The 14,023-nt window shown below is 32.8% G+C and overlaps 1 protein-coding gene across 1 annotated transcript; it reads left to right on the top strand.

Annotated features, from left to right (window-relative positions):
- Nucleotides 1–1,949: 1,949 nt before the first annotated feature.
- LOC127709572 (putative chitinase 1) lies at nucleotides 1,950–11,314 on the top strand. The gene is made up of 8 exons (XM_052215176.1): nucleotides 1,950–1,974; nucleotides 5,141–5,324; nucleotides 5,835–6,087; nucleotides 6,780–6,904; nucleotides 8,237–8,348; nucleotides 9,184–9,354; nucleotides 10,135–10,251; nucleotides 10,945–11,314. The coding sequence occupies exons 1-8, from the start codon at nucleotides 1,950–1,952 to the stop codon at nucleotides 11,236–11,238; spliced, it is 1,281 nt and encodes a 426-aa protein (XP_052071136.1). The 3' UTR covers nucleotides 11,239–11,314.
- Nucleotides 11,315–14,023: the final 2,709 nt, after the last annotated feature.

Here is a 14,023-nt window from a genome sequence, read left to right as displayed (position 1 = left end):
CTCTTTTTGAACATGCAAGTAATATTTCCCATTGGGCTATAAGCAACCAGCAAACAATCAATCGTTCGTACATAAGTTTTCAGAATGTCCATGAAAGTTCTATGCACAATACAATTTCCTGAAATCTAACAATTTACAGCAACGGTTTTTAACACATTTTGTCTATTCATTGGCACGGAAACTTTACTAAAAATGCGAGTATAGCGACTTAAAATTATGCCTTTCTACATTAAAGAAAACAAAAGAAATTAATAAATTTGCAAAAATAATTGTTCTTTAATGGCTTTAACTACTTTTTTTTACAGTTATCAGTTTCGAGCGTCTCGATTATTAGACAAAAAAATGTATATATGTTCATCTTGGTTTTTTTTTTCTTTAATGTGTATGGCCTAATAACAAACACCTAAATTTGTTTTAGTGACTTCAATTTAAATGTGTTAATGTTTGTTGGTTGCCACTCCTGAACTTTTCTCTACAAGTTCAAGCTAAGTACTTGTTCTGAGTATTGTGTTGTTCCCGCGACACAATGTCATACAGCCAATAGACCAAGCTAAGTACTTGTTCTGAGTATTGTGTTGTTCCCCCAACACAATGTCATGCAGCCAATAGATCAAGCTAAGTACTTGTTCTGAGTATTGTGTTGTTCCCGCGACACAATGTCATGCAGCCAATAGATCAAACTAAGTACTTGTTCTGAGTATTGTGTTGTTCCCGCGACACAATGTCATACAGCCAATAGATCAAGCTAAGTACTTGTTCTGAGTATTGTGTTGTTCCCGCGACACAATGTCATGCAGCCAATAGATCAAACTAAGTACTTGTTCTGAGTATTGTGTTGTTCCCGCGACACAATGTCATACAGCCAATAGATCAAGCTAAGTACTTGTTCTGAGTATTGTGTTGTTCCCCCGACACAATGTCATGCAGCCAATAGATCAAGCTAAGTACTTGTTCTGAGTATTGTGTTGTTCCCGCGACACAATGTCATACAGCCAATAGACCAAGCTAAGTACTTGTTCTGAGTATTGTGTTGTTCCCCCAACACAATGTCATGCAGCCAATAGATCAAGCTAAGTACTTGTTCTGAGTATTGTGTTGTTCCCGCGACACAATGTCATGCAGCCAATAGATCAAACTAAGTACTTGTTCTGAGTATTGTGTTGTTCCCGCGACACAATGTCATACAGCCAATAGATCAAGCTAAGTACTTGTTCTGAGTATTGTGTTGTTCCCGCGACACAATGTCATGCAGCCAATAGATCAAACTAAGTACTTGTTCTGAGTATTGTGTTGTTCCCGCGACACAATGTCATACAGCCAATAGATCAAGCTAAGTACTTGTTCTGAGTATTGTGTTGTTCCCCCGACACAATGTCATGCAGCCAATAGATCAAGCTAAGTACTTGTTCTGAGTATTGTGTTGTTCCCGCGACACAATGTTATGCAGCCAATAGATCAAGCTAAGTACTTGTTCTGAGTATTGTGTTGTTCCCGCAACACAATGTCATGCAGCCAATAGATCAAGCTAAGTAATTGTTCTGAGTATAATGTTGTTCTCGCGACACAATGTCATACAGCCAATAGATCAAGCTAAGTACTTGTTCTGAGTATTGTGTTGTTCCTGCGACACAATGTCATGCAGCCAATAGATCAAGCTTAGTACTTTAGTACTTGTTCGGAGTATTGTGTTGTTCCCGCGATACAATGTCATACAGCCAATAGATCAAGCTAAGTACTTGTTCTGAGAATGGTGTTGTTCCCGCGACACAATGTCATACAGCCAATAGAAAAATATTTTGAGGTTGACATATTTGTAAAAGGATTAAATGTAGATTTTGGTTAGATTAATTACAAGCAACCACCATACATCAGAAGATTTCTCACTAAAATCAACATCTTTGAAAAAGACAAAATGTTTTTGTGTTGACTATTGTTGCTCATATCTTATAATGGAATTGGCAGATATAAAAACATGTAAATTTTTTGCAGTTTTGCAGTTTTTCGTGAAGTAAAAGAAGTTTGAAAGTTTTAACTGTGTCAGGTGATATCTAAATTATAAAAACAACACTTTATAATTGTCATGCGTCCTAAGCGCTTTTCTGGATTTACCTTGACCAGGAACGCTCAAATCCGAATATTTGAAAGCCAAGGATGTATAAGAACCGAAACAGTTGACGAGCTATATGATCAAACATATATTACAGTTTGAAAAGACTGATATTTGCAGGATGTTGTTTTATAGATTTATAATATTTTATGATTTTGAGCTCAAAGGCTTAAATAGAGAGTAATTATAAGACCCTTTTCTTTGTGATTTACATTTGAATAGGAATTAAACTACTATAGCTCAACTTTCAACTTTCATATTTACTCTATAGGAGTAAAATTCTGCAAGACTCTGTGACAGGTAATTTTTTTTCGACTTTTAAGTGTCCAAAAATCATTTCTATTCTCCCGTTCTTTCATATTCAAAATCGTGCAGCAATATGTTAATTTACTAATTTTGAATAGAAATAATCTTAGCTGTCTTGACTGCCAACTGTCAATATCTATTTAATCGATGGTAATACAATAAATCTTTAGATTTATTACATGCATTAATTATTTAATTTGCACCAAATAACACACGAATAGGAAAAAAACAAAACGGAAGCCATTATTAATATAATGTGTAAAGCAATATATTGACCACACAATTAGTTCATTGTCAAATTTGCATAATTTTTACAATATATTTCAACAATTTTGTAAAAATTCTTTATTAATTTTGATTATTAACAATTTATGAATTGATCAAGCAGTCAAAATTACACAGTTAATCATGTAATAACTCATTTGCATATGAAAAATGAAGATAGTTTTGTTGTCTATCGCACAATAAATTGTACTTAATATATTTATTGGTAAACAACATATTAGGTAAGAATTATCGTTCTATATATCTCAACTGTATTTTTTTCCGTAAATGATATGATTTCTGCTCGTATTTTAAATAATAAGACTAATTTCTTAGTCTATCAATTGTCACAGCAACAAATAGTTGAATAAAAAACATTACATTAAGTTATTGTTTTCAGAATGTTAAATTAAACATTTCTATCGGAATTGAATACATGAAAACATGTAAAACAAAAGTCTTTATTAAACTATCATTTGTCCTGAAAACTGATTTTAATACAAACTTTCACGTTCGGTCAGATTAAGGGTATAGAAATAAAAAGTTCAGATGGTTTAAGAATCTGTTGATGTTTTATTGTTAGAAAAAGCGCTTCGAACGCATGAAATTTATAACGTGTTGTTTTCATTTTTTACAGAACTGGGTCGATACCTCTGCTGGTGGACTATCAGTCCCCGAGGGTATCATCAGCTCAGTAGTCAGTACTTCGGTACTGACATGATTTATAACAAACCTTTCTAAAATTGTCCGTTTATAAATTTTGAAATTATTTAGAAACTAAGGTTTCAACTCCCTCAGGCAAAGTTGACCTTAGATGGATTTGGCTATTTTTTAGGTCATTTTTAATGTTTAGCTCTTCAAATGTTTCGGTTCTTATATACATCCCTGGCTTTCAAATATTAGGCATTGAGCGTTCCTGATGAAGGTAAATCCAGAAAAGCGCTTCGGACGCATGCCATTTTCATTTTTTAGACAAGAGACCTTTAACAATTGTATGACACCTATGAATCAGACTCATAAGAGTAACAAGGCAGTTGTCACTGTCAGAGCAGGCTCTGCTGACCCTTCCAGAGTACATCATTTCAACCGTTCTGGTGTTTGGTGGGAACGTGTTGATGGGATTCGTAGTACTCAATAAGTTTTGTGGACTCTCGTTTATCTTATCGTCGATTTTCATTTGGTCATTATTTTGTTTGTTTTTATTTACTTATGATTTGTGATTGCCCAATGGGCAATACTCTCTCCCTTTGTAAATTATAGTTCAATTGTAGTAAGGTTGTGCAGCTGTATTTTATCATTGGAATATCTCATTTCCATGGAGGTTATTTTACTATGCATCTTTAGTCATGGTGCATTGTCTTTGAGCGTAGTTTACATGTTAAAGTATTGTCGTTTTAATTTCGACATTTGTATTTTACTATCAAAATTACATACAGGCGAGACATATCTCCGCGTCAACAGTTTATTACATATCTCGATATGTGCACCTATATATACAACGCCACTTGAATAACTAAAAGGATTTCAAATATACCTTCACAGATCCATGTTTCTCGATTTTGCTAAAACTAATGTTTACATTCAGAATGTCAATATTTTCGATTTTTTTTTAATTTACTGAATTTCGACATCAGCTTAAACTCCACTTGTGATGATTTTACATTGATTTTACATTTATTCTATAAATATTTGCATCCATTAGAAGAATGTTCATCCATTAATATTCAAGTTAATAAGATAGTTTATTTTTCCCCGATTTATTGTCTGTAAAATTGTATACGTAAAAGTTGTTTTCAAGTTCGGATAAAAAATTGCAACATGACCTCGCTTCTGCTCCTCGACAACGTCGAACGTTTAACCCCTATAGCAGTCCACATACACATAACTACCTTAGAGCAGTCTCAATATATACAGAAACAAATGTCCTTGGGAAATAAATTTCAAAAACAATAATCAATGCATGCGTATTGAAAATCTTATAGACATGTTCAGCGTTTATTAATACAGCAATGGGCATATAGATGTGTCGACCCTTGCGAACCAACTTATAAGTGTGTGCTGGTTAACTGTTTTCTCTTCTCTGGGTGGAGAGAAATTCATAAATTGTTTCCAGTAATTGTTGTTGATAATAAATTTCTATTATACTTGTACTCTTATTCATTTTAGGGAATAAAAAGAGATAACAACGACGTGCGCACGAGTCTTTCAGATGAATCTTCGGAGGCTGCTTTTAATTCTCTTCCAAATATTTTTGGCAGCATTAATCCAAGGTAAAATATATTCGTACCCATATATGTATTTAACTTGTCGCATTTAGGAATATTTCGGAAAATTAGATTCTAAGTAATACAGAATTTATGTACTGCATTTAGCATCACGTGACCATACCTAACACACAAAGGAACCTGCACTCACATTAAAATGGAAATATATTCTTTAATTCGTCCTATATTTTTGTCTTAGGTTACGATATCCGAAGAGTATGTTATTTCAGCGGTAGCTCAATCTACAGAGATGGTCATGAATTTTCATTGAAACCGAAAGACATAGACCCTTTTCTATGTACCCACCTAATCTATGCATCGGCAGCCTTAGACGATGACGGAACCTCTGTCAAGTTACCAGACGGTTATGAAGATTTTCAGCTGTAAGTTTTTAACGATAATACGATGAATTTTAAACGTGTCATATAAAGAAGCTAACTTTCTACCCAAAGCATCGTTCAACGAATGAAATACTTATGCTGTCAACTTTGAGAATTTTTTTTCCTCATAATTTAATAATATTAAGTCAGAAATAACTTTCTATGTGTATTTGAAACAGTGAAATGTCAGTTAAAACCCGACTTATGTAGAGTGACATCCTTTAAACGTCTGCAGAAATTGTAGGTCTAAAGTCATTTTATCATGATATCACCTGCTTTTAACATGTATGTTTCGTTTCCAACAAATACTTGGTTTATATTTATCCCCTCATGACATGCTGATAATAAAGCGAAATACTTTTAGATATATCACGAAGTCGCAGGATATTATCACCCTTTCAGAACACACGATGTTCAGAAAAAAAGGAGTTCGTTTTAACTTGAAACTTGCATATTCAAAACACAAAAAAAAAATACTTTCGTTATTTTCTATTCTTTGTTTTAATTTTATAGATATAGAGATTTGACTAATCTAATGACCATAAACGAAGATTTAACTGTTATGTTATCTGTTGGTGGATGGGAACTAGGGAGTCAGAGTTGGAGTAGATTAGTATCATCTCGTACAAACATGGAAGCATTTGCTTTGGAAGTTATTCGGTATCTACGCATGCATAATTTTGACGGTTTGGACGTGAACTGGGAATACCCAGGCACAAGAGGTAGTCCACCAGGAGATAAACACAACTTTGCTGAATTATTAGAGGTAATTATCTATCTTTAGATGAAGTTTTGAGAGATTAAGAAATCTTTTAGACGCATATATGAATATCAAAAAATTATATATATAGCATTTGAAGTTATAGAGATACAATCAATCAAAAAACGGTGAAATATTTATATACATATAAAATACAAAATTTGATTAACAAAAGAATGCTTTATTGATTTTGCTTACACGAGATCAAATTTTGAACCGTTGACAGGAGAGATGATTAGAATAAAATAAAAATTAATATACATGTATATTGACCTATAGTGGTTTACTTTTATAAATTTTGACTTGGATGGAGAGTTGTCTCATTGACACTCATACCACATCTTCTTATATCTATATATTTTTTTAATGTAAATTTTTTTATGCTGAAAGAAACAAGGTTCAAGATATATAGAATATTAATAGGAAATGTATGCAGGTATTTATATAGAACATGAATTGGAAATATATGCGGGTATTTATATTAAATGAAGAGTGCAGTGAGACCCCCCCCCCCCCCCCCCCCCCCCCACCTCCATTTGTAATTTTCCAGACACATGGGATATGTTTTATTTTGTAAACCCCATCAAATAAGTATCTGCCTTGTAACTTTGGGGAAAATACAAACTCTTTTGAAGTTATTATCATTTTACGTTTGACATCCGTATTAGTATTATGATTGTTATTAACTTTTGGTTTAGGTATTACAACATTATTTTGAGATAGAAGAAGAACCAGACAATAAAGAAACCCTTGTTTTATCAGTTTGTGTTGATCCTACTCAACAGATGATTGACAAATCGTATGATCTAAACAGAATATCAAGGTTTGTACACAAATATATTGTACTATCTTAGTAAAATATCAAGGTTTGTACACAAACACATTGTATGGTCTTAGTAGAACATCAAGGTTTGTACACAAACATATTGTATGATCTTAGTAAAACATCAAGGTTTGTACACAAACACATTGTATGATCTTAGTAAAACATCAAGGTTTGTACACAAACACATTGTATGATCTTAGTAAAACATCATCAAGGTTTGTACACAAACACATTGTATGATCTTAGTAAAACATCAAGGTTTGTACACAAACACATTGTATGATCTTAGTAAAACATCAAGGTTTGTACACAAACACATTGTATGATCTTAGTAAAACATCATCAAGGTTTGTACACAAACACATTGTATGATCTTAGTAAAACATCAAGGTTTGTACACAAACACATTGTATGATCTTAGTAAAACATCAAGGTTTGTACACAAACACATTGTATGATCTTAGTAAAACATCAAGGTTTGTACACAAACACATTGTATGATCTTAGTAAAACATCATCAAGGTTTGTACACAAACACATTGTATGATCTTAGTAAAACATCAAGGTTTGTACACAAACACATTGTATGATCTTAGTAAAACATCAAGGTTTGTACACAAACACATTGTATGATCTTAGTAAAACATCAAGGTTTGTACACAAACATATTGTATGATCTTAGTAAAACATCAAGGTTTGTACACAAACATATTGTATGATCTTAGTAGAGCATCAAGGTTTGTATACAAAATATTTAAAATGTTCTTTTGCAAAAACGATAATTTTTATCTTACACTTATGATAATGTCGTCTGTATTGACTTCGTTGTCATTTCGATGTAAAGGCTTCCTTTATTACGGTATTGATAAAATAATTTGGATTTATTAATTTTTTCTATTGGAAATGTCAACTTTAAGTTTTTTCATCTCGCTCAGTAGATCATCCTATAGAGACGAAAACTGTTTACGACAATTAGTGTTCAGTGTTGTATTTTGTGCAATTTATTTTCAATGTCCGACTATAAAATTAAAGGATATGGAGTAAATGTACATGGGACAAAATCGCACACAATACATAGAAAACATAGAAAATTATCAATGAACAGGGCTTTTATTCCTATTCTTCATCTTGACAGTTGATTTCTATATTTTGTCCCGAAACAAAGTGTTTTGGATTCAAACCATGGGGTTCAATCGAGTTTTAGGGAAAGAGAATCGATGGTTTGTGAATTTTGCGTTAGTAAGACAAGAGAATAATAATTGAAAATCAAATGAAGACAACAGCTTCATTTTATTCTTCCTCTCGATAATTTCCATTCTCTACTTGTAGAGTTGTTGATTTCATAAATCTGAAACTGTATGACTTCTATGGACATTGGGACGATCCCATGATAGTATACCCACACAGTGCACTGACAGGAGAAAATGGTGTGAAAAACGTAGTAAGTTTATACATTTGTTATTACTTCGGTATCGACATTAAGAGACGGATATTGTTTGATTGAAATTTGCTGTTATATAATTTTAGGAATCATTTCAAATTAAAGAATATATCTCCCTCATGTAAAGCTTTGATTCATTGTCTGAATTTGGATATTATTTTGATCCTTTTTGTGATTATTTAGCTCTTCAATGTTTATATGAGGTTTTAATTTTCAAATAGTTCGGCCTCGAGCATCACCGAAGAGACATTTATTGTCGAAATGCGCATCTGGTGCCGTAAAATTGGTACCGTTAATGTTAATGTTGAAGATAAAGATATTTTGGTTTTGTTCTATTTCTTTAATGAACTTAGTTTTTTGTTGTTGTTGCAGGAATAAATTTTAAAATGCATAGTTACTGTAATAATATTCGCCATTAACATAATTTCGAGTTGAAGTGAAAAACATAAACAACAAACTCCACACACTTAAATAAATTATATATTTTATTTCAAAATAAACATTTAATTCTAAACAATCTGCCCTAAGGATTGACTGCATGGGGTATAGGAATATAGTCCTCAGTGGCCTTTTCCTACCCAGCTGTAAAACACATGCTAAAGAGGGTCGTCCGTTTGGCTGTGCAGGATGTATAAATACTCAGGCACGTCCGATCGGAATGGGAACATAAATTATTTTGCATTGGCAGTCCAAAGGCTTTAAGCCTCCGCCCTTCAATCCGTATATATGTTACATTCAAAAGTAACATTGAAAGCATATAAAAATAGTTTTGTAATAAATATTATATTTGTTACAACCGATTAATCATTCTAATGGTTTAATTATAACGTTTCAGAATTCTTTGATAAACACCTGGATAGCACAGGGTGTACCAAAGCATAAAATCATTCTTGGAATACCATTTTTTGGAAGATCTTTCAGATTACAGAACAGCAACATGTCTGCTCCGGGATCATTAGCTATCGGTCCTGGTTCCGACAATGGAGATGGATATCCAGTTAAAAACGTAAATATATAGAAAATATCATATGGCTTTTTCAATATCACATCCGTATCAACCCGAGACACCAATATAATCCCAAGAGCTCTGCTCGAGGGATTATATTGGTTGAGGGTTGATACGGTGTGTGATATTGAAAAAGCCATATCATATACACTTTATTATATACAAATACCTCACGTAGATGTTTTTATGTGACCTGAAGTCATACAGGTAAGGAGGTTTGAAATGACGTCATACAGATTATAGGTTTGACATGACGTCAAAAGATTAGGGGTTTGCAGCTGTTGATAAAGCTATTGCAATTGCAACAGTGACTGCAATCGATGACGTGACGTCATACAGATTAAAGGTGTGATAAAGCCTTTGCAACCGTGCTGATATCGATATCATCACGGGTGGCTGATACAGCACGCTTGCCAATGATTGTATTACACATACAATTTATCTGTATTTACTACTAAGTATATAATAAGAAACTTTAATCACCGTTCATCGAGCTTCTAATGTTTGATAAAAAATACTATTTTATTTCAAATTGTATTTTCGGAAATCTTATTTTTTGGGGTTATTTTTGTAAAAAAAAATTGTCTTTGATACACATATACTTACTTTGTTTTCTTAAGCGACATTTTTCAGTGAACCGATAGTTCTAGCTATAGTTGCTTATATACATCCACGTCATTAGGACTCTGGTGGAAATTATTCTCATTAGCAATCATACCACATCTTCTTATTTTCATATACTAGTATATGCCATTAATAGAATTTTTCTATTCTTATTAGCTTTGTCATCTTATAAAAAACGGTGGATTGTCAGAACAAATGTATGGACGTGTACCATTCATAGTTCATGAAGATGAATGGATAAGTCATGATAATCCAATCAGTGTTCAAGAAAAGGTAATATTTCTAATTAAATCACATTGGGGTTGCTTTATTCAGGACAAAAATGCCAAAATGATAAGATTTCCTTGCGTATATAACACATGTTTCATGTATCACCGAGTACGTTAAAAAGAGACAGACGATACCAGGGGAGTGGGATTCAAAACTCAAAGAAGTCGAGAGAAACTGAAAATAATTAAGTTGCATGCTATGTTTGTTCATGAATCATACTCATCAAATAAGTACATTAATTTTTAGACTTAATGATATATTTGTTGTGCATAACAAAAAAGCCTATTTTCTTTTTCTTTCATTTTCCAATGAATTTCATGTACAGTGGTTGTTTTCATGATAGAATAATAATTATAAAAAAAAAGTTTTGAAAAGCAACTACGAGAGAAAAAACCCAAACCCTTAAAAATCGTAGAACAACCAAAATAAATAAAGACGTGTAAAAGATCTAACAAAGAAAACATGAAAACATAAAGAAAAACTACTGACTTGACATTTGATGCCATAAAATTGAGAGAAATTTCAGGGTTTTTATGTACAAGTTTGTGTTAAAAGTTGGCCTGCTCCTTAGTCAGCATACAGTATAAAAAGTGAACAAATGGAGACGAAGGTTACTCTTACTGATGCAGTTTGTTTCTAAGTATGTGGTTCCAGCTTTTATACTAAATCACATGATTAAGTTATATGTATTTGCAGGCTGAGTTAGCGAGGAGTAATAATCTAGGAGGTGTATTTGTATGGACTATAGATATGGACGATTTTAATGGTGCATGTGGCACCAAATATCCTATGATGTTTGCTGTCATTCATGGTCTACACGAATATGATGAGTATATAACAGACAAAGAGGAGGCAATGTTATTTATGGCAGAACAGAAGAGACTTGGAAAGGAAAGATTGTCAAATGTTGCATTAGAGAAACGAAAAGCTGGGCATATGTTAGATCAATTGAACGTACCTCACAAATCTGAATCAACATTTATTTGGTAGTCAAAAAAGACCACTAGAAGTCGAAGCTCATTTTTATTTTTGTTTTGTGACATATCATACATTACAATTAACTAAATCTTTCTTTGATATATCTCTGTAACGCCTTTTGATCCTTAACTTGATTTGTTATAAATTGTTATAATATGAAATTATACCGAATTTAGTTAAAAAAAATCTAAAATTAAGGGACAAACAGGAAAGTATGGGGGTGGAAACAGTAGAAACCGAACGATCTTCTACGTTTAAGACTAACAGGTGTATCATGGCAAAAGGGAAAGCACTGTCTTTTCACACGCATCCCTCGTAGTGCGATTTCATAGTCACAATTAGTTGTAATATCACCATGCAGGCACGTGACAAAACCAGTTATATTTCAAAATAGACGATATATTGGAAAAGTGAGAAGTAGGACAGAGTAAACATGCCTCTAGTTTGTAGTCAGAAATTTCTCTGCCGGCCCAAGCAAGTTATAAAAAAGGCCCTTAGACATCATAGTAATCTCGGACTAGATTCTAATTTTAGATTCTAAGACACCTTAACAATCCATGATGATATCCGTGGAACGAATACAGTCAATTTTTATTCTTTCCTCTTAATCTATAATCATGTTTGGTTAGTTTTTTCTATAAAGAGGACTGCTCTAGTAATAAAATCCTCATAATGAGAACACGGCCTGATATTTCCAGACAAAGAAACATTAACGCCGTAGTCAAGGGCATGTTTGTTTTACTACAGAATGGGAAGTTGTTTAAAAGGAAGACTGAAATTACTGTACTGAAATATAGACGAAAGTTTGACTATATATATATGATATTGATTAATGATGTTTCTTCTTCTTGTCTTTCTTCGCTTAACTATAATATATTGTAACTTAAAACTATGCTATTTGTGGATATTGCATTGAAGAATCCGTTACTAAACGCACTATGAAAAATCTTTATACAAAATGTATGTAGTCGATAAACTCATATTGGTACATCTGAGTAGGTTTCATACAACATCATAAAATTGCAAACAAGAAAAGCGCATTCTATATCCAAATATCTATAGTAGATTCGTGGAAGAAGAAAAAATATCCACATGTATGCTGAGAACTGGGCATTAATTGCCATTTTAAGCCGAAAGTGAATTTATTTGATATTACAATGGAACTACACCTCGAATATATAGCTGCAATGCTATTTTGTAAATATTTTGCACAATTTGATATTCTGAAATTCTTTACGTATCAATAATTACATTACATAGATATAAGATGTGGTCTGAGTGCCAATGAGACAACTCTCCATCCAAGTCACAATTTGCAAAAGTAAACGACCATAGGTCAAAGTACGGCCTTTAACACGGAGCCTTGGCTCACACCGAACAGCAAGCTACAAAATTAATAAAACAAGGTGTATGTTTCATAAAAGTCCGTAATTTTGATTTGCTGACAACAATCGCGAGTCACTCCAAGATCATATTTTATTTCCCTATAAAATTCAGCAGCTATGACTGCATGTGCTATCCGTGACGATGTTAATATAATGCATAGAAAAAACAAACAAAAAGCTTGCTTTAATAACTCTTAATTTCACGGTTGCGGCATAAAAATGTAATTATACGAATTGAATGCTTCTTTTTATAATTGTATAGGGTTGTAAAAGCGTTGATCGTGCGCACACTTTTAGAATGAAGCGCTTCTGCTTGGGTCAACCGTTTTACACCCCAATAGAATTATAAAAAGAAGCATTCAATTCTTAAATGCAATTATTAAATTCATTAATTTCAAGACCTCTACTACTGATGTGAGCATAGCAACCAAAATCTGACTGATTTTTTTAGGGTGTTACTTGGCAATGAATACAAATAATTTAATAATACGGTGATTTATCAATAAATGATAGGTATAGCAAGCCGTTTTACTATTTATTCTAACTTAAAGATATCTAATAAACTTCATATGATTTTGAAATTTTTACATCAAAAACCAAAATACCTAAGTCACGTTTGAATTGTCTACATCTTGATTTAAAGGGAAAGTTCATAGTTCAAAGAAACACAAAATCGATACCTAGATTCCGTTTCCTGACGCCTTTGGATGGTGAATCTTTTTATTTCCAAACTCTTCTTTCTCAAGTTCCATACAGAAAGGAAGAAGACTTAATTTCAGAATTCAATATGTCAAAATCATACAAAGAAGAATGTTACATACAGACTCTTTTCGAAACAGATGATGCACTTGACATTGTTTTCAGAGAAATGAAAGAACGCAATTTTGATGCTCATCAAATTGGACGCATGGCAAGAAAACTGTTGATAGAACAGGTTTCAGATGAAAAGACTTTAAAAAAAAAATTCAAGGGTTAGAATTGGGAGAAGATGTTGACTTCAGCAATTTATCAGATCAACAACTGAAAGAATATGACAGTTATATATGTAACGAAACTGAAGCTGACCTTCATTCATCTGAAGTTTTATCCATTCTTCACTGGTCAAAAGACATGATTTTGAATGATCAGAAGAGTTTACTCATGAGAAAACATCAAATGACTGCATCACAAAAACAGTATTCGATTCCTTAATGTCGTATGAAGGCAATCAACTCTTGGCATTTGTTACAGGTCCCGGGGGCTGTGGTAAATCCTTTCTGCTACACACCTTAGTTCTACAGTATGAATTTAATTGTTCAATTGTTGAAGTATTGGCAACATCAGGAAATGCTGCATTACTGGTAAATGGCCGCACTGTGCATTCCTTTTTCAAATTGGATTGTAATTTGGAAACATCTATACAATACAGGGAT

Source organism: Mytilus californianus, unplaced genomic scaffold (genome assembly GCF_021869535.1).
Source record: "Mytilus californianus isolate M0D057914Y unplaced genomic scaffold, xbMytCali1.0.p SCAF_7, whole genome shotgun sequence".
Lineage (NCBI taxonomy): Eukaryota > Metazoa > Mollusca > Bivalvia > Mytilida > Mytilidae > Mytilus > Mytilus californianus.
This window is presented reverse-complemented; position numbering and strand designations above follow the sequence as displayed.

Bases quoted from the DNA above. Each gene is read 5' to 3' on its own strand.
- LOC127709572 (XM_052215176.1), top strand. From the start codon at position 1,950: ATGGAATTGGCAGATATAAAAACAT. The intron at 5,325-5,834 runs GTAAGTTTTTAA...TTAATTTTATAG, and splicing joins GGTTATGAAGATTTTCAGCT to ATATAGAGATTTGACTAATC. The intron at 6,088-6,779 runs GTAATTATCTAT...CTTTTGGTTTAG, and splicing joins ACTTTGCTGAATTATTAGAG to GTATTACAACATTATTTTGA.